This window comes from Kryptolebias marmoratus, linkage group LG11 (assembly GCF_001649575.2).
Source record: "Kryptolebias marmoratus isolate JLee-2015 linkage group LG11, ASM164957v2, whole genome shotgun sequence".
Classification (NCBI taxonomy): Eukaryota; Metazoa; Chordata; class Actinopteri; order Cyprinodontiformes; family Rivulidae; genus Kryptolebias; species Kryptolebias marmoratus.
Genome location: NC_051440.1, coordinates 24289559 through 24314378, shown reverse-complemented (window position 1 = coordinate 24314378; position 24820 = coordinate 24289559). Strand labels below are relative to the sequence as shown.

The 24820-nt window shown below is 38.1% G+C and overlaps 2 protein-coding genes across 4 annotated transcripts in view; both read left to right on the top strand.

Annotated features, from left to right (window-relative positions):
• Positions 1 to 41: 41 nt before the first annotated feature.
• gins3 (GINS complex subunit 3) lies at positions 42 to 4730 on the top strand. Its single transcript, XM_017428872.3, has 3 exons — positions 42 to 338; positions 1303 to 1536; positions 2803 to 4730. The coding sequence occupies exons 1-3, from the start codon at positions 168 to 170 to the stop codon at positions 3031 to 3033; spliced, it is 636 nt and encodes a 211-aa protein (XP_017284361.1). The 5' UTR covers positions 42 to 167; the 3' UTR covers positions 3034 to 4730.
• A 15059-nt stretch (positions 4731 to 19789) lies between these two features.
• ndrg4 (NDRG family member 4) overlaps positions 19790 to 24820 on the top strand; it is a 55710-nt gene continuing 50679 nt past the window's right edge. For 2 of the 3 annotated variants that reach the window (XM_017428893.3, XM_017428891.3), the window contains exon 1: positions 19791 to 19917. The gene's annotated coding sequence lies outside the window, so the exon portion shown is untranslated. Of the gene's footprint in view, positions 19918 to 24820 lie in introns of all 3 variants that reach the window. The other variant, XM_017428892.3, reaches the window with a different exon arrangement.

Here is a 24820-nt window from a genome sequence, read left to right as displayed (position 1 = left end):
CGATTGCTCTTGCCTGGATCAAATGCGGCGCGCTGATTGGCTCACGTGATCCGGCGGCGCCAAAGAAACCGGAAACGATTCGTAAACTTCTCCGACGAGAAATAAAGACGGTTATGTCTCCTTAATTATTTAGTAAATTGTTAATTTTGGGTCTCATTCTTTCACACATGGACACGCAGTCGTATTGTCCCGTACCACCGGGGGTGGGAATGGAGGAGAATTTTCTGTCTCTCGATGATATTTTGCTCTCGCACGAGAGGCTTCCTGTCCGGACGGAGTGCGTTTTCCCCCGGCTGGGATTCCTGGAGAAGTCGAGCGACACGCAGGACATCCCGGAGGTTAGTACCGTTTAAGGGATTAAAACAAATGAAACCCTTTTAAAGGGCATTATTTAAAAAGAAAAACATTAACAAACTCAAAAAGCTGCGGCGGTATTACTTTGCTGTGTAGATCAACTTAACGCCACGCAAAACTCTGTTCAGTATTTTGCTGTTTTTAAAGTTTATAGCTATTTAATAAAAAAATAGTTCGTCATATAAACTGAATTTTGTTTTGCAAGAATAAACAGCATTTACTAGTAAATTCGGCGCAACTGTCTTCTTTTTTACATTAACTTTTAATCGAAACTTGACAAGTAATTTACTGCATAATAAATGGATTTTCATGCTGAGTTGTATTTAACCGAAAACTATTGGAGATATGAAAACGAGTTGATAAATTTAAAAACTTGCCCAGCTATATTTGCTGATGAAAGTATTAAAGTTAATTTATTTCATACATTCAAAGCTAATTTAACTACATGAATATGTAAATGTGTAAAGGTTTAATTATTATAACCATATTATTATTGAAGACAAGTGAAGGTCAACATTTCCAGATCAACCTGTTTTGATTTTTAACTTTGAATTTCAGCAGAGGATTAAGTAAACAAACCTGCTCAGAGGATCCCAGACATCCCAGAGGAGTGAATGAATATTTATGAATATATATCAGTTTGACCTTTGCTCAGTATTTTGTCTAATAAAACATCTCATGGAGAGCGGTATAAAAATGTTCTGGTTGGGGAAGTATTTAAGACATCCCTGTGGAGGTTTGAGCGAATCACCGGGGCTACAGGTTGTCTTGTTGTGATGGGACATTTTGACTTAGATGGTCATTTTTATTAATAAAAATGTTTAACTACAGTGTGTTTAGTCTCCAGTTTGTGTTGTAGCCCAATGAGCTGCGTCATAACATAAACTGGGGGGTTGTCCGGGATGTTTTGAACTCGTTATGGAGACTGTCTTGTCTTCTTTCTCTCAGGCTACAAAGATGGAGCTTCCTCTATGGCTGTCCAAAGGTCTGTATGAGAGGAAGAGGAAGGTGCTGTCTGTGGAGCTTCCCAAGGTGTACAGAGAGGGTTGGAGGACCGTCTTCACGGCTGACCCCAATGTGGTGGACCTGCACAAAATGGGGCCCTACTACTACGGTTTGGGATCCCAGATGTTGCACTTTGACAGTCCAGAGAATCCAGACATCGCACAGGCGCTGCTGCAGGTACAAAACATTAACACAAACTGGGACAAAGAGGAATATCAGGCCTCACGAGTCAGTTTATAATAATGACCCACAGGGGACAAATATGATATAATAAATCTTTAAATCAGGCAGGTGTCCTTGTTACACACATTAGACATCACGCACAGTAATTGATTTTCATTATGAAAGGAAGCAGCACGTCTCTGCAAGTTAATGAAAACAGCGTGTCTGACCTTTAGGAGGTGAAATAAACCTGCAGGAGAAAAAGAAGAAGAAACGTGAGCTCTCTTCTTCTGAAAGCAGACAGTCATTAGAGTCTCTTAAAGGCACAACTTAACAATGAGCACAAACAGGGTGTGTTTTTGGTATTTACGACAATAACCGTGATTTTCATTCAATCTCCCATACAGGTAGGCATAAGTAGATCACTCAGAGAGGCTTATGTTTAAACTCAGAATTGCCTAAAATCAGTGTAATAATGAGCAATCACATGGGTTTCTACTGCCAGTGAAGGGAAGTTTGAAGAGGTTTTTATTTCATCTTTCAGCTCCAGCTTATGCCTGGTAAGTTGTTTTTATACACAATTAAAGGCTGCAAACATGTAGCTGCAGATTTTCTCTGTAAAACAAGAGATCTGAAAACAAACAGCCTGTGTTGTTCAGCTTTTCACCACTAGAGGGCGAAGGGAACTCAGAAAACATGCTAGACACCTGGGTGTCTGGCTGTTGCTAGGCAGATCGATTTTAATATATATATAATAAGTATAATTTGCATTTTTTAAAATCCCTTTAATGTATGAGTTCATATAATGGCAGACTTATTATTTGCCAAGTTATTTGGTGTTTTGCTTTCAGTTAATTTATTGTTGAATGTTCAAGCCAGAGGATTTTTTGCTTGAATTCAACATATTTTAATGTTGAGTTGAACAACAGAAAAACAAAAACAAACTGAAAATTTATCTTTTAGCTTTAAAGTCATTGTAGATAAATTGCATAAGGTAATTTAGAGTATAATCTTATATAAATGAAATGATTACTGGTTGAATTTCAGCACGTTAGAATTTAATTTAATGTCCCAGGACTCCTTCTGGACTCACACACATTTATGAGAGTTTCAGTATTTTTAAGATGGCATTATTTGAAGATTTATTTAGTTATTGCCTGAAGGGGAATAATGTGCAATTTTAAATTTCATTTCAAAGTAAAATACCTTTTGCAGCAGGCTACAGATTCTGGTCCCCCCTCCTTTTCTGTCCGGTCCATAAACTCTTCATTCTTACTTCAGACGTTTATTGGCCGATTCAGGCGAACCATGGACTCCTCTCAGAACGCCTACAACGAGGACACGTCTGCGCTGGTGGAGCGTCTGGACAGCCTGGAGAAAGTTCTGTTCAGGTCCGGTCAGAACGGCCTGAACAGCTTCCAAAGCTGGGAGAAGGGTCAGGCCTCGCAGCTCACCGCCTCCAGTCTGGTCCTCAACTACCGCAAGAGGAAGCTCGCCGATGTTCAGACCTGAACCCAGACGGGTTTATTGAGTCAGAACACGAGCAGGAACAGACTCTGACGAACACTTTGGTCCATTGTTAATATTTGTTTTCTTCCAATATTTCCATTCATTGATCAACAAGGTTTGTAATGAACATTTAGCTGATCTAGGAACATCAGTAAAGACTTCACCTTTGCTGGTTACAGCTTTACAAATACCTAGATTTTGAGGGCGGGGTTGTTGTTCTTGTTACAGATTTGAATCATCTGCTGTGGTTTGCCCTTTTTTAGAACATATAAGGTCAAAAATAATCCCTACTAACAAAGAAAGAGTAGGAAAAACTAACTGAAGCATCATTGATTTCCTTTTAACCAATTTGTTGCTCATTAGCTGTGTTACAGCAGCTGCAGCAGTCTATACACATTAGTCCAGATGTTTCTCTTCACAGCAGATCCGATGAGATCTGTTGTCATTCTCGGACCTCTCCTGAGGTCTCAAACTAGTCAGATGTTTCTGGTAAATCTTCACTGAAATGTTTCCTCATCTTCTTCAGCTCCACTCGGAGCCTCTTCCTTCACCCCGACTTTAACAACGAGTCGAAACTCCCTGGAGAGAAACCTTACAGACTTTTCTTTGGCTTAAAAGTGTGGCTGAGCAAACAATTCAGTACGAAACCTGGATTAATACTTATTCCAATCAATCCATGTGTGAAGCTTGCCCTCAGGAGGGGTAGACGGTATAGATTTTAAATTCTTAAAAGGCTGATTGTGCATAAAAAGCACTGCAAGTAAAACAATATGTTCTGTGTATTTTTTCCTTGTTTCTAAAAACTGGCTTCAAGATTTGCCCACTTTTTTAGACCTCTTATTAAAAATACATGTGCAGACCTGAAATTACATTCTGCTTCATGAAATATTAAAACAGTACATTAAATTTGCTAGCTCTCACATAATATTAACTATTTTTTGTTTGCATTTTATAAAGGGACTAAGACGATTATTATCAGCTATAACTTTTGTCATCTATAAATGAAAGTCCTTGCACTTTTCATGTCTGAGTTTATAACTAAAATCATTTTATGTTGAGAAAAGACAGATTTGTAGCTGTTTTGGTCAAAACCTTTAAAATAACTTTATGAACAGTCTCATATAAGATGTCACTTTCAGTTCCTACCACATCAAATATTAACTCACTTTCTGTCAATTTGACAGAGACTTTTTTATATCTACTAAAGTTAATTAGTTTTGGCGGCCATCTTAAATTGTATTTGCCTCAAAAATGAATCAGCTGTCGATGCACATCCAGTGATTACTTTATGAAAGTTGAATTAAAATCTGTCCAGTGGTTCATGAGATGTTTTGCCGACAAACAAGGTTGACTGCAGCCGTTCGTGCTAAAGTCTTAAACAAAGATTTGTGCTTGGAGGATGTGTTGGGTGTGACTCTCAGCTGCTACCACACCTAATTTTGTCTCAATATCTGTAAAATTGGCTCAGTTTTGGCAAACACAGACACTCAGAAACATTGTTACCTTTGGCAGCAGTCATTTGTGACCAAGACGGCTATCATTTCTGCTTTTCAGTATAAAGATCCTGAAATGTAATCCAGGACATACAAAAGCAGAAACATTTTCTGTGTTCACAGATTTTTTTCCCCGTCAATTTAGCGTGCTTGATAATGAAACTGTATGTCGTGTGAAAAGATTTGAATTAAACATGATGAAACCAACAGAAACTCTGATTATTTTTAAATATATTAAGCAGCAAGCGAACGTGGCAGTGTCTGTCCACAGTGTGCAGACTGAGGTCACTTCTAAATGCCAACTGTTGTGGAGAATCAGTAACGACCACCTGCCAGGCACCAAATGCTGGGAAAATGTGTCATTGGGTTACACACACACACACACACACACATACACCACACTGTCAAAGTTATTGAGAAATTATTTCATTCTGAATGCTTTAAAAAAGCATCTTTAACAGAGTCATCAGTACTGAGTCTCTTCGGGGCCCCGGGGCCAAAACGTCTTATTGGTCCCCTCGTGATTGTCACAATAAATGGTGTTTGTTTTGATTTTAATCCACAAGGACAAATGAACCAACCGGCACTTCAGATCTTCAAAGATATGTAATTGTTGTGGCTGGAAATTGTTAATTTTCTTCCAGACCACATCTGAGCGACACAACTCGCTGCTCGTCTGCTGCCAGCGAAGGGAGTTCAGATAAAGGAAATGATGTGATGCCTTGTAAGATTATTTTTAATGCTCATTGGCATTCAGTGTTTACGGCTGCTCCTTCTGAGCACAGCTGCAGCTGCTCTGTCTGGCTGTATTGTCATTTAATCTGTGCTTATATAGAAATGTCCAGCTGTGCTGCCTAAAAACCACAGAATTATATTCTCCATTTTAGTAATCTTTCTGAATGTAATGATGCGTTTTTGTGACAAATAGTTGTAACTAGCAGCAAAATGAACCTGCTTTGGGAAATAACCTCTTCATATTCGACACCAACGCTGCAAATTTCTACACATTTGCATTAAACAGACATGCAGACCCGCCCTGAAGACTTCATCCTCGTGGAGCATTTATGCTTCCAGCTCATGTTCATCTCTCCACAGACTAATGTTTCCGAGGACAGATCCTGCTTACGTTACATTAATCCACGCCGTCTTTTGCCCTCTCTTCTTGTGTGAGTCTTACTTATTATAGACTTGTTCTATCAGGAGGCACATAGGTGGAACTAATTACTTTAACAATGCTTTTTTTTTCTCTGTTGAACCAGTCAGCCAGTGAGGCACATTAACACAGTCTGGAACAATTTTATGCACAGAAAAACAACGTCTTGTTTTATTGTGTGTGAACAAGCCCTTGAAATAATTCAGAAGATGCTTTCAAGTCAATGATTTGTCTCTACTGCATGATTAAATGCTCACTTTAGTACATAAATACATTTTGGATTTGAATTTGAGCATATCTGACTAAACTAAAGCTAAAATGAGCATAAGAAGACAGAAATGGAGCTAGTACCTTAAAGTAATATTTTATTTTATTCCCTTAAGATAGTCTGGATGTTGATATGAACAGACCTGGATTATAATTTAATTGTGCATGAGTATGATGACAATAAAGTTCCTTCTAGATGTCAAGGTTTTGAAGGAACCGAAGAGGATTTTTGTATCTTTAAGGGGCCAATTTTTGCATATGAAGTTAAAGAATTCAAAACTTATAAAAGTTACAAATATAGCACACTATTCCCAGTCAAGCCAGAAAACAACAACAAGAACTTATCAGATAAACTATAAACAGGAAAACAGTTGTGTGAATGTGGAATCAGTATTCACACAATAATTAATGAGCCTAATAACAACCAGAGGATAAATCAACATGAAAAGAACTATAATTGCGTAATTTGCTAAACAAAGATTCGTTTAAGTTGCTCCGTTCGAGGCAGCCTGCAGCATTTAAGCACAGAGGTGAACTCTCTGTCACCAGCTTCAGTTAATATGCTGAAACATCAAACTGGGGGCTAGCAGGTCAACCAAAGTCACTCACTTTCTCCAGCTGTCTTTTAATTCAAACCACTTCAGAGGAAAACCCTGCGTGGAGTTGTCAATGTTTGATGCAAACTGGTGCTGCTCGTAGGAGGGTTTATGTAACGGCGCACAGCGTGTGAAGGTGGCCCGGTCCCAGCTGCTGCCGCGTTAAACGTGGGTCAGATGACAGGTCACTGTTTATGTAAATATTGATGTTGCCTCTGGGCTGTCACTGTTGACCCTGACAGGGAGACGACTGAACGAGGAGCATTTACTGCATCGCTGCTCGAAAAAAGCGTTTGTGGTTTGTGTCAGGACTGTTCTGTAATTCGGTTTGAAGGTCAAAGTGACCCCTACGGTTAATAAAAATACTTTGGACATATGTTTAATTGTTTTTTTATCTATTTGACAGATGCAATTTGTTCATTTAGAAAGGTATTCTTTAAATGTGTCCTCACTTAGTTATGGCGTACCCCAAGGCTCCATTTTAGTCCTTCTCCTCATTTTATATTCCCTTACTTGTCTTTTTTTGAAATGCTGAATTTTCTTAAAGATGTACAATCATGAATCAAATTTTATAATCTAAACAAGAAATTAAACTTTTTTATGACAATCTAATTCTTCAAACTGTTATGACAGTTACTGGCCCATTAAAATCATATTCTTACATGTTTGCAAGACTGGGCCTTTAAAGTTCATAATGTTTCCAGCTATAGAGTTTATAATGAGCCGAACTTGGGGACCTACATCAAAGAAAAGTTTAAAAGGTTTATTAACAGTTAGGTAGATTAGATGTAGTCTTGGATGGGAAATAACGATAATCTTCAAAAAAACAAAGTTAACTGATGAATAATCCAGGTACATTTTCAAAAGGCTTATAATATGTCTTGTTTGTTTTCTTCCACAGGTTTCCAGGAGGAAGTGAGAGGATCCAAGATGTCCAGGTGATGTCAGAGGTTTGGTAGACAGTGGGTCGGCCAGGTGTGTTCAGGTGAGCCGGCCTGATTCCAGACGGTTTTGAACTGATCAACGCAGAGGTGTGACACCAACAATCATCCGTCCAGATGTCTTCAGGCAAGCAGAGGTGCAGCTGAGAACGAAGAGAACAAGACTGAGGTAAGACGAAAAAACACCAGCCGTAGCTCTGAGTGATCATCCGTTTGGGAGTTTGATCCAGCGTCAATGAAGAGCCGAAGCAGACTTTAGCAGCAGGTGTGTTGATGAGTCACTGGAGACAGCTGGGGCTGGATGAGTTGGCATGAAGAAGCGAAGGGCAGAGTGATAAACCTACTCACAGCTCCACCTGGAGGGTAAAAGGGAGGAACAGGCGAGATCCACACTGCTCGGTTTTCAAGATGAGCTCTTTCCAGTTCCAAGAGTAGAAAAATCAAAAGCTATCAGAAACACTTCATATCACCAACTGACAATGCATCATATGTATGTCTAACATTACACTCCCCTTACATAACATGTAGGAGAATCCCATCAAATCTGCCTTTTCCTCTTTAAATTTATATATAACTATTTAGAAGCTGCTGTTTGTCACCAAGAACCAAATCTCCTTTTATGTTAATTTTGGTAAAAGAGTGTAGCTCTTCATAGGAAATGACTATCCTGCTCTAATCACTGCTTGTTTTTCTACATGTAGACAAGTGGATGCCCCTCCACCTCTCTGATCAGTAACTTTAAAGTCCAAATCTTAGCAGCTGTGCACAAACTAATAGTTTTAGGAAGTATCAATTGTGTGTGTAGGTGGCTCTACACATTCCTGTCTGACAGCAGATCTATTATCAGCCTTTCATTATATCTGTGAATCCTGGTGGGCAGTGTAAGTCAAAGGTTTAGCTGAAGCAAAGGGCAGTCTGAGGGCGAGCATTCAGAGAGCTGACATACCAGACACTAATGCTGCCTCTGGCTTCTGTCTACTTTAAGGGCCTCTGACATTTGGTATTTGTTGGGAAATCACTTCTATCCCCATAAAATGCTGAGAGGAGCCCAAGGCTTCTTCTTCTCTTTATTTCTTTGTCACTCATTTCTTAAATACTTCCAACTGAATCGTAATGACATTTATAATACTGTGTCATTTTATTCACAGTTTAGCCCAGCGTGAGCCAGACTTACAGGTTAACTGAAATCAACACTGCTTACCTGACAAGCTTTCTAAGGTTAATGTTACTTTTTAATCATATTTGGAAATTAAAAACTGTTGAGATTTGGAATCAACTTCACAAAAATGTCCTGGCTCAGGTCGACATCAATAACACAAATCATTAAAGTTATGCTTAGATCATTTTAGGAATTTAGGAAGATCTAATTTAAAACATGAATGCTAGAGAACCATAACCTCAGTCACTGCAGGTCAAATAAGGTTTGAATGGGCAATGTTGTCATTTTAATGATATATATCTGCCTTTAATGTGTTTAAAATATGCCTGAATTTGTTAAGTGACACTAAACCTAAAGCAAAGGCAGCAGCATATTTACAGTAAATAAACAAATACCTTTTTAAGCACGTCAGCACAAGCTTTAAACGAAATTTGGTTAGATTTTTTTGCAGCTGTGGTTCACTGCACTGAAAATAAGTAGGTTTGATTGCAATTTTTTAGATAAAGTGTAAAGATACACTAAAAAGATCAGAATAAAAAGAAGAATCAGGTTGGTTGTTGGAAGGAACTCTCGATAGCAGAACCAAGTGATCAGTTACAGTTTCAGCTCACATTATTTGGCTTTTTCTCTTTTTAATTTTCTTGTTATTTGCTTTCAACAACTTCAAAGCTTTCACGCTTTTCTGAATATAACGTGCATGAACCAAACTATGGTTCTGTGGGAATAGAATAAGAAGACTTGCAGGTCATCATCTGGAAAGATGAAGGTCTGTATGTCCCCACCAGCAGCCACTGCCGTTGACGGCCTGTTGTGATGTCTCTTTGGGGCCCGGGCGCTGCCTGGAGTCGAGGCCACAGCTCTCTTTCTTTTATGAGAAGGTCCAGCCCCGTCTCCAGCGCTGTCTTCTGACATGCCGGGTCTAGGAGGTTTGTTAGCTGCTGAGCCTTTAGGAGGCTCATTCACCAACTCACCCTCCCCTGCAGCCAAACCAGAGGAAGGAGTGGAAGGCCTTTTCTTCTTCTTCTTCTGGTCTTGAAGGGTGAGACCCTCCCAGTGCTCAGAGAATGCTTCTTCCTCCTTGACCTCTTCTCCATCAGAGGACCCCAACATGTTGGAGACCCCAGCAGCCATGAGGCCCCGACCGCTCCTCAGTAGGGGTCAGTCAAGGGGCCACCCTCACACCAGGTAGACCCAGCAAGTGGGCAGGTGGGGCCTTCTGGCCCTTTAAACTGAGATCTTTCATGAGCAAAGTTAAAACAAAAACTTCAAAGTATTTTCTACCTTTACAATGTTTTATTGCTCAAACAGTCAGCATAATTTCTTGTAGATGGATTCTGATTTTTTGCATCACTGTCAGCCTTTCTTAACAAGAAAACGGAATAGAGGTCAACGGCAAGGCAAATCAAATCGCTTAAATATATTTAAACTCCAGCAAAAACTCATTGTTTTAGTTTAGGTAATTCACATCTGAGGCAATTGATGGTGTATGGAATTATTAAAAGTGTGTCCCATTTTAAAATTTAATATTTGAAACTTTACTCCTTGAGACTTTAAATTAACAGCTAAAGGAACACTTGAAATTTAGGGGTAGAAGTAAGGGTAACATTAGAAATTGGGATTCAGCCCTGGCTTTCCTCTCGAGATGAAATCCTTGTTTGTGCTGAAACTGTGAGAGAAAATCACGGGGCAGGTGTTGTAAATTTAGGCTAATCTGAGCCTGATAAGCAAATACTATCAAGAGGAATTGCAGCTAAACTTTTGAGTCTTTGTAAGATAATTCTAAAAAGGGGGTTTAGAAAATATTGGCGATAAAAGAACATTTACTTTTGTGTGTTATCTTTATAATGCAAATGCAAAAAAACATTTTTACTAATGTATAAAAACATGAAAAGGCCAGACCATCTTTCCTTTTTCCCGCTCTGCTGTACGTTCCTCTTCAGTCTGCTTCCTCTTATCGACTGAATCGTGCGTTATCTCCACTTTTCTAAATGGCGCCTCACCTTTTTGGACCTTAAAGTCACGTCTCAGAGGAGGAAGCACAAAGAGAAAGTGAGGAAGGCTGAGAGACGAGACAGAAGACAGCAGGAGAGGAACAAGCTGTGCAGAACAGGAGTGAAGAAGGAAAGAAAGGCAGCCGCTAGACACATCTCGGTGCTGAGGTGTGAGGATTCACTGTATCTGAGGCAACACCCCCACGATGCTCACTAAATGAATATTATCTCCCCCTCGAACCTTCCTCCCCCAGTTTTAGCGCAGGAGCAACATCTCATACAATAAGAGGAGTCCTGGACTCTGCTGGCCTCGCCTCCTTATCTGACCCAGGTGGCTGGCAGGATGGAGGAAAACACAGGCAAGTTTTATTAAATACAGTCAAGGGCAAAAGTAAAGATTTACTCTTTAGAACATAATGAATCATCTGTCTCTTCATCCTGCATGTAACAAACACAAACTCAGAAAAACAATTGAAAAAAAAAATAAAGAAAATGCATTTTCTGCCAAAGTACAGAATGAAGTCTGCTGAAAAAACTTAAACTTGAGTTCTCACAGCTAAACAAGCAAAACACTAACTAAAAGAAGCAAAATACGAACAAAAGGCTAGCTAAAAGCTGAAATTAACCAAAGGCTAGCTAAAAGTAGCAAAAGGCTAGCTAAAAGTAACAGAATGGTAGCTAAAATCTTAAAGAAGCAGTTGTTAATCAGAATGATGTTTCTGAAGGAATCGAAGAGCTTTTAGTATACTTCTATGGGGACAATATTCATTAATAAATATTTAGAAAAGAAGATGATTCTTCATTCCCACGTTGTTGTTGAGGAATGCTGGCCCATTCTTCTGAACAGCCTCATTTCAGTTTATCTGGGTCTGTTTTGTTTTGAACAAAGGAAACACTTTATATCGCTCGCTCAGCTGTTACTCTAACTTTCCCATGAGAAATCCTCCTTAAATCTTTTCTGTCTACTGCAGGTAAGATACTGACTGACTTTTATTTTTTAAACACAAGCTGACCTTTGATAAGCCTTGACAACTCACAGGACCTACACTGTCTGTTGTTTTCCACTCCAGAATTTACAATTTTCTGCCTTTTGCTCAGGCTTACAATCCTCTTGGAATGATGAAGTTTCTCCTTGTCTTTTTCATTTTATTTTTTGGGCAATTCTGGTAATTAACAGTTTTGTAATCTTTGTCCGAACAAATAAAAAGAATGCAAACTAATTTTTTGCACGCCTGTTGCACCTAAATCCCTGCGTATTATTCGTGCAGAAATGTGTCCATATTCAGATTTTGTTTGAACACATTACCACCAAACACCAACAACAAAAAATGATCTAGACTCACTTTATTAAAAATATAAACAGCATTTCTGATTTACATGGTCCCCATTTTAAATGTTAAATTAATGTTAACACACAAGGTATCATTTTAAATTTACTTTTTAATATGTACGTGTCATCTTCACAGGCTAACAGTTAGCTCTTAGCTCTAGCAAAGCTTTATTTATGTTCATTAATAGCAACAGCATCAACATAATTCACTCAAAATAGGACGAGGGAGGTGTATAAAAAAGCTGTTTACACCTCTATCTCCATCACTGTCAACTTGTCTTTTCTGTCAGATGAGCCAAATTTCTTCTTTTTTTTTTTACAATGAATTGAAGCCAGCAGAAAGAAAAATAAAATTGAACTGTTATGTGTTCTGGCTGTCAGTCAGTTGATTTCCTCTGCTGATCTCAGCCGCTGACGTCTCTTTTATAAAATCAGATTTAAAATAAGCAAATAGGTTCCTTTTGAAATCAGCTGCCTGGTCTGAAGGCTGCATCAGATGCTTTAACTGCTCAGCATGACTGAATATATGAAGCTAACACTAAATACCAACATAAAGATAAAATTATATTGCTTATTTTTATATTTTCATTTCTCAAATAAAAACTAGCCAGTTGAGGCATCCAGTGGCAATGTGAGGTTTCAACAAAAATAAAATAATTAATTTTTAATTATTTACAATAGCTAACAGCTCACATCACAGCTGGGTTACCATGTTGATAAATCGAAAATTCCTATAAATAAGTTTGATATATGTTGCTATTGATATATGTTTATATACCCACAGACTCCACAACAGAAAGCTGTTAAATTTACATAAGTTTGACAAATCCAGACTGAAATAGAAAAAAGATATATGTGGTTACAAATACATTTTGATCAAATTATTATTTAATATTTCCCAAAAATTTGAGAATCAAGCTTAATTTTAAACAGGATTTTTCTTCTAAAACACAAAGACCCAAAGATGATGGTCATTCAATACTGATTTTTAAACTGTGTGGAGTAATTTTACCCAAATCTGAACGTCTTATTCTCTGTAGATCATTTAGTTTTTTTCCTCAACCTGAGCTTTTCACTGCTTTTAAAGTGGTCACCAAAAATCATGAGTCAGTCTGAGGTTTTTGCTGCATAATCCAGTATCTCTGCCAGTTGGCACTCCCAGCCCATATTCAGCCGAGATTTTATTTATTCCACCTGCAAAGTGATAAATCATTATTAAATTTCATACAGTCCAGTGGAGGAATCAGCTGATGGCCAACTCGGAGAATGTTAATGATGGCAGCGTTTCCAGGAGAACACAAACCACGTGTTGGACTGTTCATGGAGATGCTGCACCCAGAAAGGCCAAAGTGAAATGCAACTCTGGGCACTCCTAGTTTAGGCTGCGTCTGTGGCTGCCATTTCTAACATATTCACTCCTTTATTAATTCTTATTTAATGTACATCTTTGACACAGACTCTCACAGTGGGATAAATCTGCAGAGGCCAGTTTTCAGTATAAGAGAGCGATGAGTCATTCTGATTACAGCAGCGGCTCAGCCTCCCAGGGGTCAGGCTGTCTGTTGGCAGCAGACACATTTTCTGCTCCTGTGGTGTCACTTCATTGAGTGAAAGCTTTTTAGGCTCCATCAATAGGAGTGAACATTAGGGACAAGCATGGCTTGGCTTTCTGACTCTGCCATACTGACTTTTAAATCAATTTAATCATGTGTGCACATCAGTGGCTCCTGTTTTTGTAACATTTCAGAGTATCTAGGGTGTGTTTTTTAAATAAACAAATCCTTCTTATGTTTCTAGATAATTAATAATTTAAGTATCCAACTTTGAAATAATAGCATGCTGGCATGCTAATAATTTTTTAGAGTGAAAATAATATTTACATCAGTTTACTGGAATAAACATAACATCAGGCCAGTTTGTTGAACATTTAATTGTGATTTGCTGAAATTCTTTACATTAATAAAGGTCAAGGCTGTGCAAAAGTATTTTGTATGGAAGTTAGTTTCTAAAGCAAATAAAACACATTTTCCTGATGATTTTAAGCAATAAAATGAGAAATATGTATTTTGTTTTGGAGGTTTTCAGAGATTATTGAAATCCAGGATTATATTGTGGCCATTTTTTCTGCAATAACTTAATTAGAAAATGCATCTAATTCATTGTTTATCTTCTTATATAGGAAAAAGTGGATGTCACAAAAGATTCAGGAGCCACAGCCCAGTGAGATACTACTTTTAGTAGAAAAATAAAGAACACAATTATTTTATTTTTTCCTTTCATTAGTTGCTATGCCTGTTCTTTTGTTTTTCTTATATGTCCAACAAGAAAACAAAGTCTGTATCAAAAGGGGCCAAAAACCCAACAACAACAGAGCCTTGAAATTACTACAGAACAGATTAAGGAAAAAAACACGTTTAGAACAAAAGCGACAAACGTAAAACCACAGTGATTTCAACAAAACCAAGCAGAATCCAAAGACCTCAAAATCTTAGCTTCAGTTCTCATCAGTCTACAGTTAAAGCTTCAACATGTTTTCCATGTCTACGTGTGCAAATCCAACAAGACTGTGTTGATGTGCTCATCTTCATACTAATATGGGGTCAGCTGTGCCACAGTGTTTGACTCATGAGCTGACAGTTTCACACTCCAGTCCAATAGGAGGTGATAATTCACTGGTTTGTTAGCTGTCTATTAGAATAAAAAGAAGTCTGAGTGATTTCTCACCAGGAATTTGAAAGAATTTGTGTTTGTAATCTCTGAGTGATAAAATGTACAAATGTGGATAACCAGAAATGTTTTTCTATTTTGTTTTCACCCTTTGGACATGAACTTTGCATACACTGTCGGCACACAGTCTGCGTGGTAAGAAAGTTATGAGCTGCCCATGGTTCCTAGAAATTTGTCGTATCCTCGTAAAGTGGGAGAAATTGTGAAATTTAAGACATGCAGGCCTCTCAGATGGTGAAACCATGAATTGCACGACCACTGCATGCAATCCTAACAGACTCCAGTGTGTGAGGCTGCAGGACTGCCTGTCTGATGTGGTGGTCTGCAACACAAGAGCACCGCAGGGTACAGTTCTCTCTCCCCTCATCTTTCCCTTGTACACATCTGACTTCAGACACTTCTAGAAGTTATCCAAGACTGTGCCGTTGAAGGGTGTGTGTCAGCAGAATGACTGCGAGTACAGGAAGATCGTTAGAGACTTTGTTGTCTGGTGTAAACGGAACCATAACCAGGTGAACGCCAAGAAAACAAAGGAGGTGGAGAAAACCCTCCAACACTTCACCAGTGAACATCCAGGGACTTGACATTGAGAGAGTGGACTGGACCGATAATACTGACTCTCTCTACAAGAAGGGTCAGTGTTGACTCCATCTGCTGAGGAAACTGGGATCCTTTGATGAGCAGACCACTGCTGAGGACCTTCTATGACACTGTGATGGTATCTGTGGTGTCCTATGCTGTGCTGTGCTGTGGAGGGGGATGTTCTGAAAAACAGAATAGGTTAATAAAAGGAGCCAGCTTGGTCTGTGGCTGTCTTCTGGTCTCAGTCAAGGTGGTTGGAAAGAAGAGGGTCCTGACCAAGGTCTCAGACATCATGGGCAACAAATCCCACCCTCTGCATCAGACTTTGGGACCTTAAGGAGCTCCTTCAGTGGAAGACACTTGCAACCAAAATATAAGAAGGAATGCTCTTCCAGGTCTGCACAATGCTGTCCAATTTAATTCTGTTTTTCAAGTATATTATAATTTGAATTTGTGTTTAATTTTCTTTATATTTTACTGTTTTTTTGTATTTTCTTTTCTTTTCTGAATTTAATGATTCATTCTCTAGAGCTGCTGAACAAAAGACTGGCTCCGAATGCAGAAATAACTGGAAACATTATGTTGAGTTGCTTACAAAACACAACATGAAGCCTCTTATTAGCTGGCTACAAGCTGGGTCGATTTTCAGCTGGTTACAGTCCTTTCCAATTGATATTTACAAGGAAACAATAGTTTTAAATTAAAGCAATATGTCGTCGCTGTTTAGCAAAATTCTTTTATCTCCATTTTCATCTTTTTTTTATTTTTTGGTAGCAATACACGAACCTTATGTACCTTATAAGTACCCTGTAAGTATAGGGTAAGAAGTCATATTAGAGCCCAATCTCTGTAGGTACCAACACGTATCAAGCTGTATTATGTGTTGCTACCTGAGGTTTTGGAGATACAAGGTTTCTGCTCAACAATAATAACACAAATACCCTGATTCTTACATGAGCAGCTTTTTCAGAGAATTATCAGAACAAATTTATTGCAGTACATCAGAAAAATAAAGTATAGCCTATCACCTCTTTTGACATTAATGTTACAACTAGATCAAATAAAGAGTACCTTGTTAGAGCTATGAACTGATTTGTACGTTAATGACGTTTTTCTCTGTGTTACATAATTGTCACATTTATTCACTGTGAATGACTGACTGCAGTGAGAAAGCTGCTGCTCTTGACTGTGGTCGATTCTGCCTGCAGTCCATGTCCAATTTGCCAGGCAGTGAATGAGACAATTTTAAGATTTGATGTAAAAGCTTTATGACATGTGTCACCGAACATCAAATAATTCCACAACACAAACACGTCAGAAAAAGCTGCTGCCTGCTGTCAGCAGGTTCATCAGTAAATCTCATCCCTCGACCTTCAGCCCTTTTTTCTTTCCCAGACCGATGTTGTCATGGACGGTCCTCTCCATTATGACTGAATCAAAACCCTCCTTTTTTATATTGTGGTTCGTGCACTCAGCTGACAAAGTCTAGAGCAATTTGCAGTGAAATACTGGGCTCTGTGTTTTTTTGCTGCAGGCCATTTTTGCAGATATATGACTGCTGATGGACACACTGGGTGATTGCAGAGATTGAGCCTGTGGCAGTCTGGTTATAGAAAACAGTCTCAAGTCTTGCTGTGGGTGGCTCATTGATGCAGTGGTTGTAACACTTTTAATGAGATTTTCTTGTAAGTTTGCAGCACAATCTTCATTTCTACCACCGATGTTTATTGAAGAAAGAAGACAAACTTATGTAAGGTAGATGGCTTATTATGTATACAACTCCAATTCTGGAAAAAGTTGGAACCTGTAAATAAAACTGAATGAAATGATTTGCAAATTGTACAAACCCACATTTTATTCACAATGGAACATAGCATACATAAAATGCTGAAACTAAGAAATTGTACCGACAGGGGCAACACAAGGCTGAAAAGTAAGTGGTACAGGAACAGTTTGCAACTAACTAGGTTAATTAGCAACAGATCAGTAAGAGGACTGGGTACAAAAAGAAGCATTTTAGAGAGGATGAATTTTTCCTAAAGTAAAAATGGGCAGTCTCTCTCATCTCACCTGCTGAAGCTTGGAACTCCTTCAGAGTGCTCACAGGTGTCCTGGTGGCCCTTCTATTTATTCTCCTCCATGCATGCTCACTCAGTCTACATCTGATTACAGAGCTGCTCATTACCAAACATCTCCTGGAGGTCTCATCTGATTATCAATAAGTTATTTTTAGCAGCTGGTGTGCACGCACTTAGAGTAGCAATAAGGACATTGTTTAATTTAAAAATACTGACAACAAAGTGTCTCATGCAAAATCAGAAGCTGTTTGTCATTGCATATAGATACAGTGAAACTATAAATAGCACTCATACTATTCATCTGACATAAGACAAAAGCACAAGTCACAATTTAAGATTAAAACCAATGTTGCAATATGCTAATGATTAGCAGTAAAGTACCAGGAAATTTTATGCAACGTTTTCAGTTGAAAAAACACATTCTCTGATAAGGATTGGTGTCCAGGTCTATTCAAAGTCCAGAATCCTTTGTTTTTGTGGTGTTCAGTGTCAAAACGTTTACAGAGAGGAGAGGATAGGGTTCAGCAAAAAGCCCTGTGGGGGGCTGGTGCTGAAAGTAGTGATGGAGGAGATGAAGAGGCTGGTTTTATCTCTGTGGGTGCTCTGAGAGAAATTCTTCAATTCAGGTGAAGAAGGAGAAACCCAGGTTCAGCAGTTTATCGTCCAAAATGTCTGGTTTGATAGTGAACACTGAGCTAAAGTCCATGAAGAGCAACTTCACATATTGTAGCTCTTTTGGTTTTCAGTGTGACTCAGCAGTCTGAACAGTGATGGTTACACCATCTTCAGTCGACCTACTGTCACTGTTCCAAACGTTGGACCAGGCTGGCTTTAATGGGACAGGATCAGTTTTTCCAAAATATTACAGAATTTAGTGCCAATGGTCTCTAGTCATGCAGGGTGGAATGGCTGCTTCAACCAAAGAGATGTCAAAGATATTTAAAGACCCCAACACCACATGCCTTGCTGGGTCCTGGTCCATAAGATGTTCTCTAACTGACCAACCTCAGCATACACATCACCTTTTCTTCTGCCAGTTTGAGTACAGTGGTGTCAGAGTTGTATGGAAATGCAAAGAAACAGATAGTTGCCATACTGGCAAGGAAGCAGTTTATCTCATAAACTAGTGATCCATCAGAGAATCTAAATTTTATTATCATGGCCAGGGGACTACAGATGCAAAATAGCCTTTTGCTAATTCTGGCTTTTTAATTCATAAATTCAGGTGTTTTATTATACTTCACTGTCCCCTTTCAAATAAATAAATCAAATCAAGAGACAGGGAGTAATACAGCATTAATATAGCATTCAGTCAAATTGCTAAGAAAGTTCTGAGTTAACTTTTTTTTTTAGATTTTGATCCACAAAAATACCAGTAGAAACTTGTGTCACCAACTGTCACTGTTTGAAGTGTACAATAATTGCTATCAAAATACAAATAACTAATGAAGTATAATTGCTAGCTTTCATATTTTATAACATATTCAGGTAAAAATGTCTTTTAAATTTAACCATTTTTAAATGATATTTGATTTCTTTAAATCATCCCAAGATCCCTCAGTTGTTGTTTGACGTTCCACATTGGGGTCCTGACTCCAGCTTTGGGAACTACTGTTTTAGTAGATGATAGAAATTTGCTCCTGAATAAAACCGCCTCTGAGTAGCTGTTAGCTAGACTCTCTGATGAGATTTTCTCCCTGGTTCTCTAAACTGAGATTGCTCTGACTGCTGTCTATTGCAAGTAAGGTACTGACTGTGTTCTGCTCTCCTATCCAGGGAGTGACACTGGTTCATCTCTGGAAAACAAACATTTCAAAGGAAGGGGGATGTGTTTATAAAGGATAGACCCAAAATATCTCTTCTTATAAACAAACTGAATAACATTCAGGGGCATCACTAAAGACAATGATCTACTAGAGACACATGGATGATGCTATCAGTGTTTCTAGCACTTCATGCCGCAGTTGCCCAAACATGGTCAGATCCTTTGACAGTAGCTTTACCCAGACAAAATGTTCTTCTGTTTGCCTACAGGCTGTTGAGCTTGTCTGCTTGTGTTGAGTGTGTTTATCTGCGCGTGTGGGTGTGAAGATGAGTTGAGCTGATATGGAGTCATATTTGTGCCGCGATTCAGAAAAGGATTTTTCTCTTTCAGATTTTGATGAATATCCTCCCATTTTCCAGTACCTTCTACAAAGCTATAAAACTTGAGTCAGAGCTGCAGTGGTTTTAGAGGGACAGACACGTACATAAGATGGACATTGACATTATTGCTTTTTTTTTCCATTTTCATTTTTATCAGTCTCATTTCCTTTAGTCATTTTTTATCCTTTTCTCTCGGTGCTGTGATTTTCTGTGTGCTGCATCACTGGTGAAGCCACGTGCTTTGTGTTTATCATCAGGAGGGGGAGGGAGAGAGTGACGGAGAGATTTTTCTCTCTCCCTTTGTCCAGTGCAACGACAGACACACACGCCCTCTCATCCGGTTTGTAGCAGGCGTAGAGACAAGGACAAAAAAAAACCTCTACACGACACGGTGCAGAGCACAGAAACGCCGAGCTACATCACAGGTACGGTTACAATTGATCTATTTTGTGTTTCATATTTATGGAATATGCATGCAGTGATGTGAATCAATCATTTCTGAAGGCTAAACCGCGCTTGCTGTTCAGCATCCACAAGGTTATTATTTCATCTTTAACCTTGATATGTCCAAGGCACAGAGACATAACGCCTACCATGAGCCATAGCTGTGCTGTGTTGGAGAGCTACAGGAGGAGGAGGAGGAGGTGGAGGATGTTAAAATGCAGACAGCATTTTTGGCACTGAGTCTGTGAATACTGCTGCTGAGGCTTTCTTTGTATTGTACACTTTTGTTTACACACACCTCCCCGCTGGCAGCTTCTGCATTTGTGTGAACAGAATGTCGACAGGTTGAATTTGTTGACCCTGCAGGGGAGAAAAATGCACCATTTAAACGTTTGTATTTTTGACCTCAAAGCCCATATATATTGCATCCTGAAGCTGCTTACGTCAATGAGGCGGGAGCAGTGGGTGCTAGAAAAAAAAGCTGTTTGGTTGAAGCAGGCTGAGGCGGCTGAGTGATGACTCTACGGTAGGTGGAAGTCATAAAAGTTGATTGAATTTGGTGCAGGCTTTTGTTAGTGGCGCCACATATCTGCCTGCATTAACTAAATGCTCCCAGCAACACCTGACAGATTTTGAGATTTTAATGGGGTCTTCAATTAAAATTCAGCAAGGTCCAGCCAAAGGAATTTTTTCTCAAGCAAAGCTCCAGAATATCTTTTAGTGACAGCCATGCTAGTTTTCTTTAAACATCATATTGTTTTTTTTTCCAGGCCTGTAGAGCAGAAGGAATCCAAACATGGAAATTATTGTACATGCTAGAAAGGATAGATATATGTATACACACACACACACACACACACACACACACACATACATACATGTACTGATCTAGGTCCTGATAAGACTTCGTTTGGGTCTAGATTCAGACTGCAGTCCACCATTTGGGGACCCCTACAGTTGCAAAATTTTTGAAAAAAAGGATAAAGTAAGAAAGCAAATCTGCTCTATATTTATCTCATATTGATAATTAATGTGTTCTTAAATTAAATATTTGTAAGCAGAATTTTGGACGCGATGCCAACGACCTCATGCTTTTGTTTACCTCCAGAAATAGCCGAAGTGACTGAAAATAGGTGAAACTGTAAATTTAAACTTATTATTTTTTTGGCGTTTAGCAGCAGATTGACTCTTACATTTTCACCTAAACGTCTTCTACGATATTGTACGATTCTGCTGTATTTGTTTACCTACACAGACTATGAACAGTCTAATGTAGGTCAATCGCGTGACTCGAGCTTCCTCGTGGTTTTCGCCAGAATCAGCTGATTGCTTTGTTTACATTGAGTGTGGACCCACATTTCAGAATTGGATTCAATATATCTGGAAATCTACTGAAGTCAACTCCTTAAAATTGCACCATTTGATATAGTTTAAGATAACCTTTTTTATGTTAATTTTGTATTTTGCAATGAGAACCTTCAAGCTAGAAAATCTATGTGCTATTTTTTTTGTTACTGCCAACGTTTCTTCAATACATGAAACGTCCAGTGAAGTCGAACCTGTTTTCCCCTTTGGGAGCTGGTTTGTTTATCAGCTCGGAGTTTAATAATAGATCTACAAAGAGTAATACACTCTTGCTTTTGTACCTTTACATGCCACACTGCAGTTCCAACTCGTATCAGCCCTCTAGCTAGTCCATAACTGGAATGAAAATGTTTTAAATTTTGACAAGCCGTTAGTGATAAAGAAGATTCTGCAAGTCGATTATAATTTTGAGAACATCTTAGACATTTGTTTGAACTCACCCAGTTATTTTGGCTGCACAATAATTGACGAGCTCCACCACATTTTGAAATGTAATTTTAACACTCACTGAATTGGACTGTCTGAAATCTCTCCATATTTAATATTCTGTGCACAAATTATGTTGCTTGCTATGTTTTGCCATAGTCTGCAAATGGTATGCTGCTTTCAAATGCCATCACAAAAAGCATTAAAGTAATAAGGCAAATAGCAGTCATGACTACAGAGGAACGAATACTTATATGAATGAATAAATGTATGAGTTATGTGACATTCATGTCATATAGAAGGGAAGCTAATGATGCTATTTTTTTGTTTATGATCCATAAATCACTAAATCCCTGCTACCATGACATAATGGTCATGTGATGTGCATTTTCCTGGCTCATTTTAGAGATACTGCTTATTTAAACAAATCTTGTTTTACAGTTAAAATGTATCAATGGATTAGGCCTTTGAAGTGGCCCTAAGTAGAAATTACAGTCATAAATAAGAACAAATTATTTTATTTGCAGTAGCAGTTAGGAGTTCTTTTCAATTGCAGTTATACTTATTGCAAACACCTTTTTAATTTTTTTATTCATTAAATGATGATCTGAAACAAACATTTGTTACACTTTATTAAAGAATGCTAAAACCCAAGCTAGAAATAATCTGTTGACCAAACAGCTGCAGTATAGTTCATGTAAATCATCCTATTTTGAATTATTGTCCACTGCCATAAAAGGCAGGGAATTATGTAACTGCTTGTGACTTTGTACATGTTTGTTTGTTGGCAAAATATCTCATGAACCACTGGACAGATGTTCTCAGAAAGTAATCATTGGATGTGCATCTACAACTGATTAACTCCTATAGTCAAGCCAAAGAAAGATGATAGCAACTAAAGAGAACATATTTAGTAAAGACAATATTAGCAAGCTAATGTAAACAGCTAACTCTATCAGCAAAATATTAGCTCATCATTTTTCAGATGTTTTGTCTCTAACAGAACAGTTTTTAGTTCATAGTGTTCCAGTGACGTCTGTTAGCATCACCATCTGTCATAAGGAAGCTCGTTTAAAAAAAAATCTAAATTAAAAATTGTGTCTGATACCAAAACGATTTCTTGTTCACATTAAAGCTTGCTGCTTTTTTTGGTTTGATCTTTTTTTTTTTTGCTTCTTTCTGTTCAAAACAACTCTCCTTGCTCCATGGAGCCTCCAAACCTCACTCTAAGCATTCATCTCCCTCCCACCCAGTGGCATTTTCAACAGCTAAACAATGAGGTTGGCACAGCGAGCGAGCCACTGGAAGAGCAGCACTGTTATTAACGTGCTTTGCATGCTGATGCATTTGCAGATTGCAAGATGTTTTCCTTGGATCTTTGCTGTAATTTGGTAGCGTCCTTATGTCTGTAGGAAGAAGAGGCAAGCACATTATTTGTGCAAATTAGAAGTGACTGTTGCACTTGTTTTTTGACCACTACAAGAAGTTGATAAAAGCCGTTGCAGTTTTTATATAAGGCTAGATAAGATTTCACAGTGGCTTCATCACTCAGTGTTAGAAAGCCTATTTTCATTCAGAGCAATTTTCACACCAGCCTTTCAATCTGTCTGCTCTCTCATTTTTGCCGTCTGCTTTTTGTAGCTTTTTATTGCATTGCTAAAATTCTGCAAATCTTATTACTGCTTTTGCACCTGCAATGCACCAACAGCAGTACAGTAGATCTTGTTTCTTGTATTTTTATACCTGCTGATAGATGGGGCCTGGATTGTTTTGGAACTTCCCTCCCAAGACTGGCTGCATGGTTCCACAGAGCCTCCTGCAGACCATGTACGTAGGATTTGAAGGCCGCTGTGCTTGCCAACATGATTTACCATATTGTGCCACACCCTTCTCTCCCTAATCCAGCTTGTGTGGATTTATTCATGGAAATTTCCGTCTATTTGCTCCGTTTTGTCAATCACTCAGCCCAGAGTTTTACATAATCATTACTCAGCAGCGAGCCTTTAAAATCATTAGTAACTGAACAAACATTCACAGTGCAGAAGCAGTTTATTAGTCATGTCATTGATTTCTGTTTGGATGTAATTTTTAAGCCAAAACAGGCAGATTTTGTAATTATGCTTGGTGCAAAAATAAATATTTGATTTTTCAACAGTTGGTGTTAAAGGGATAATTCTGCTCTTTTGAAGTAGGATTTTGTGGAAAGGTTATGAACAGTTGATATATTACCTTGGTGTAAATAGGATTCCAGCTCATCAATCAGGTTAGAAGTTAATTTTTCCCCAACTGAGACCCTTCAAAGAGCTACAACAAGTAATGTATTATTTATTCATAACATTTTTACAAAACCCCACATAAAAAGATATGAACTATCACTTTAACCAGGTGGAAAACTGATTTTTAAAACTATTTTAAGCTTATGAAGTTTGCTCATTCTTTAGATTATTTATATAATAAATACATAGATTTTGTATACCTCAACAGTGAAACGCCACAAAAATGCAAAAAGTCTAAAAATAAATTAGGAACCATTCATAAACAAATATATTACATTTTATGCCATGAAATTACTAAAATTTCTCATTTTTAATTAATCTGTTGTATAAATCATTACCTATTATACAATGTCCAATTTATCCTTTGTTCTTGTCTTATTATAGTATTAACCAAAGTATTTGTTTTAATTGTATAAATGCCCTTTTTTGTTACTGTACATAAAAACAAACAAATACACCAAATAATATGGAATTATCTACATTTAGAACCAAAGAACTGGAAAATAAATTAAAATATTGATAAGTTTGTGATTCTAGTTGCAGCTTGTTGATAAAATATTAGTATGTTGTTGTTTTTTTCTCATTCACACATCATTGTGCACCAATCCAATTCTTACAGTCCTACATCAGAACTGTGGGCCTGGCAGAAATCTAATTTTAAGGCAGAACAAGTTTTAGTTTAATTAAGACTTGATGCACTTAAAAGGTTTTTCAACAACAATTACAGTCACATTTGTAAAAATTGTTATATTCAGACATGAAATGGAGGATATCAGCATGTGCCGTCATCACACTTTTACAGCCATTGTTTTTACCT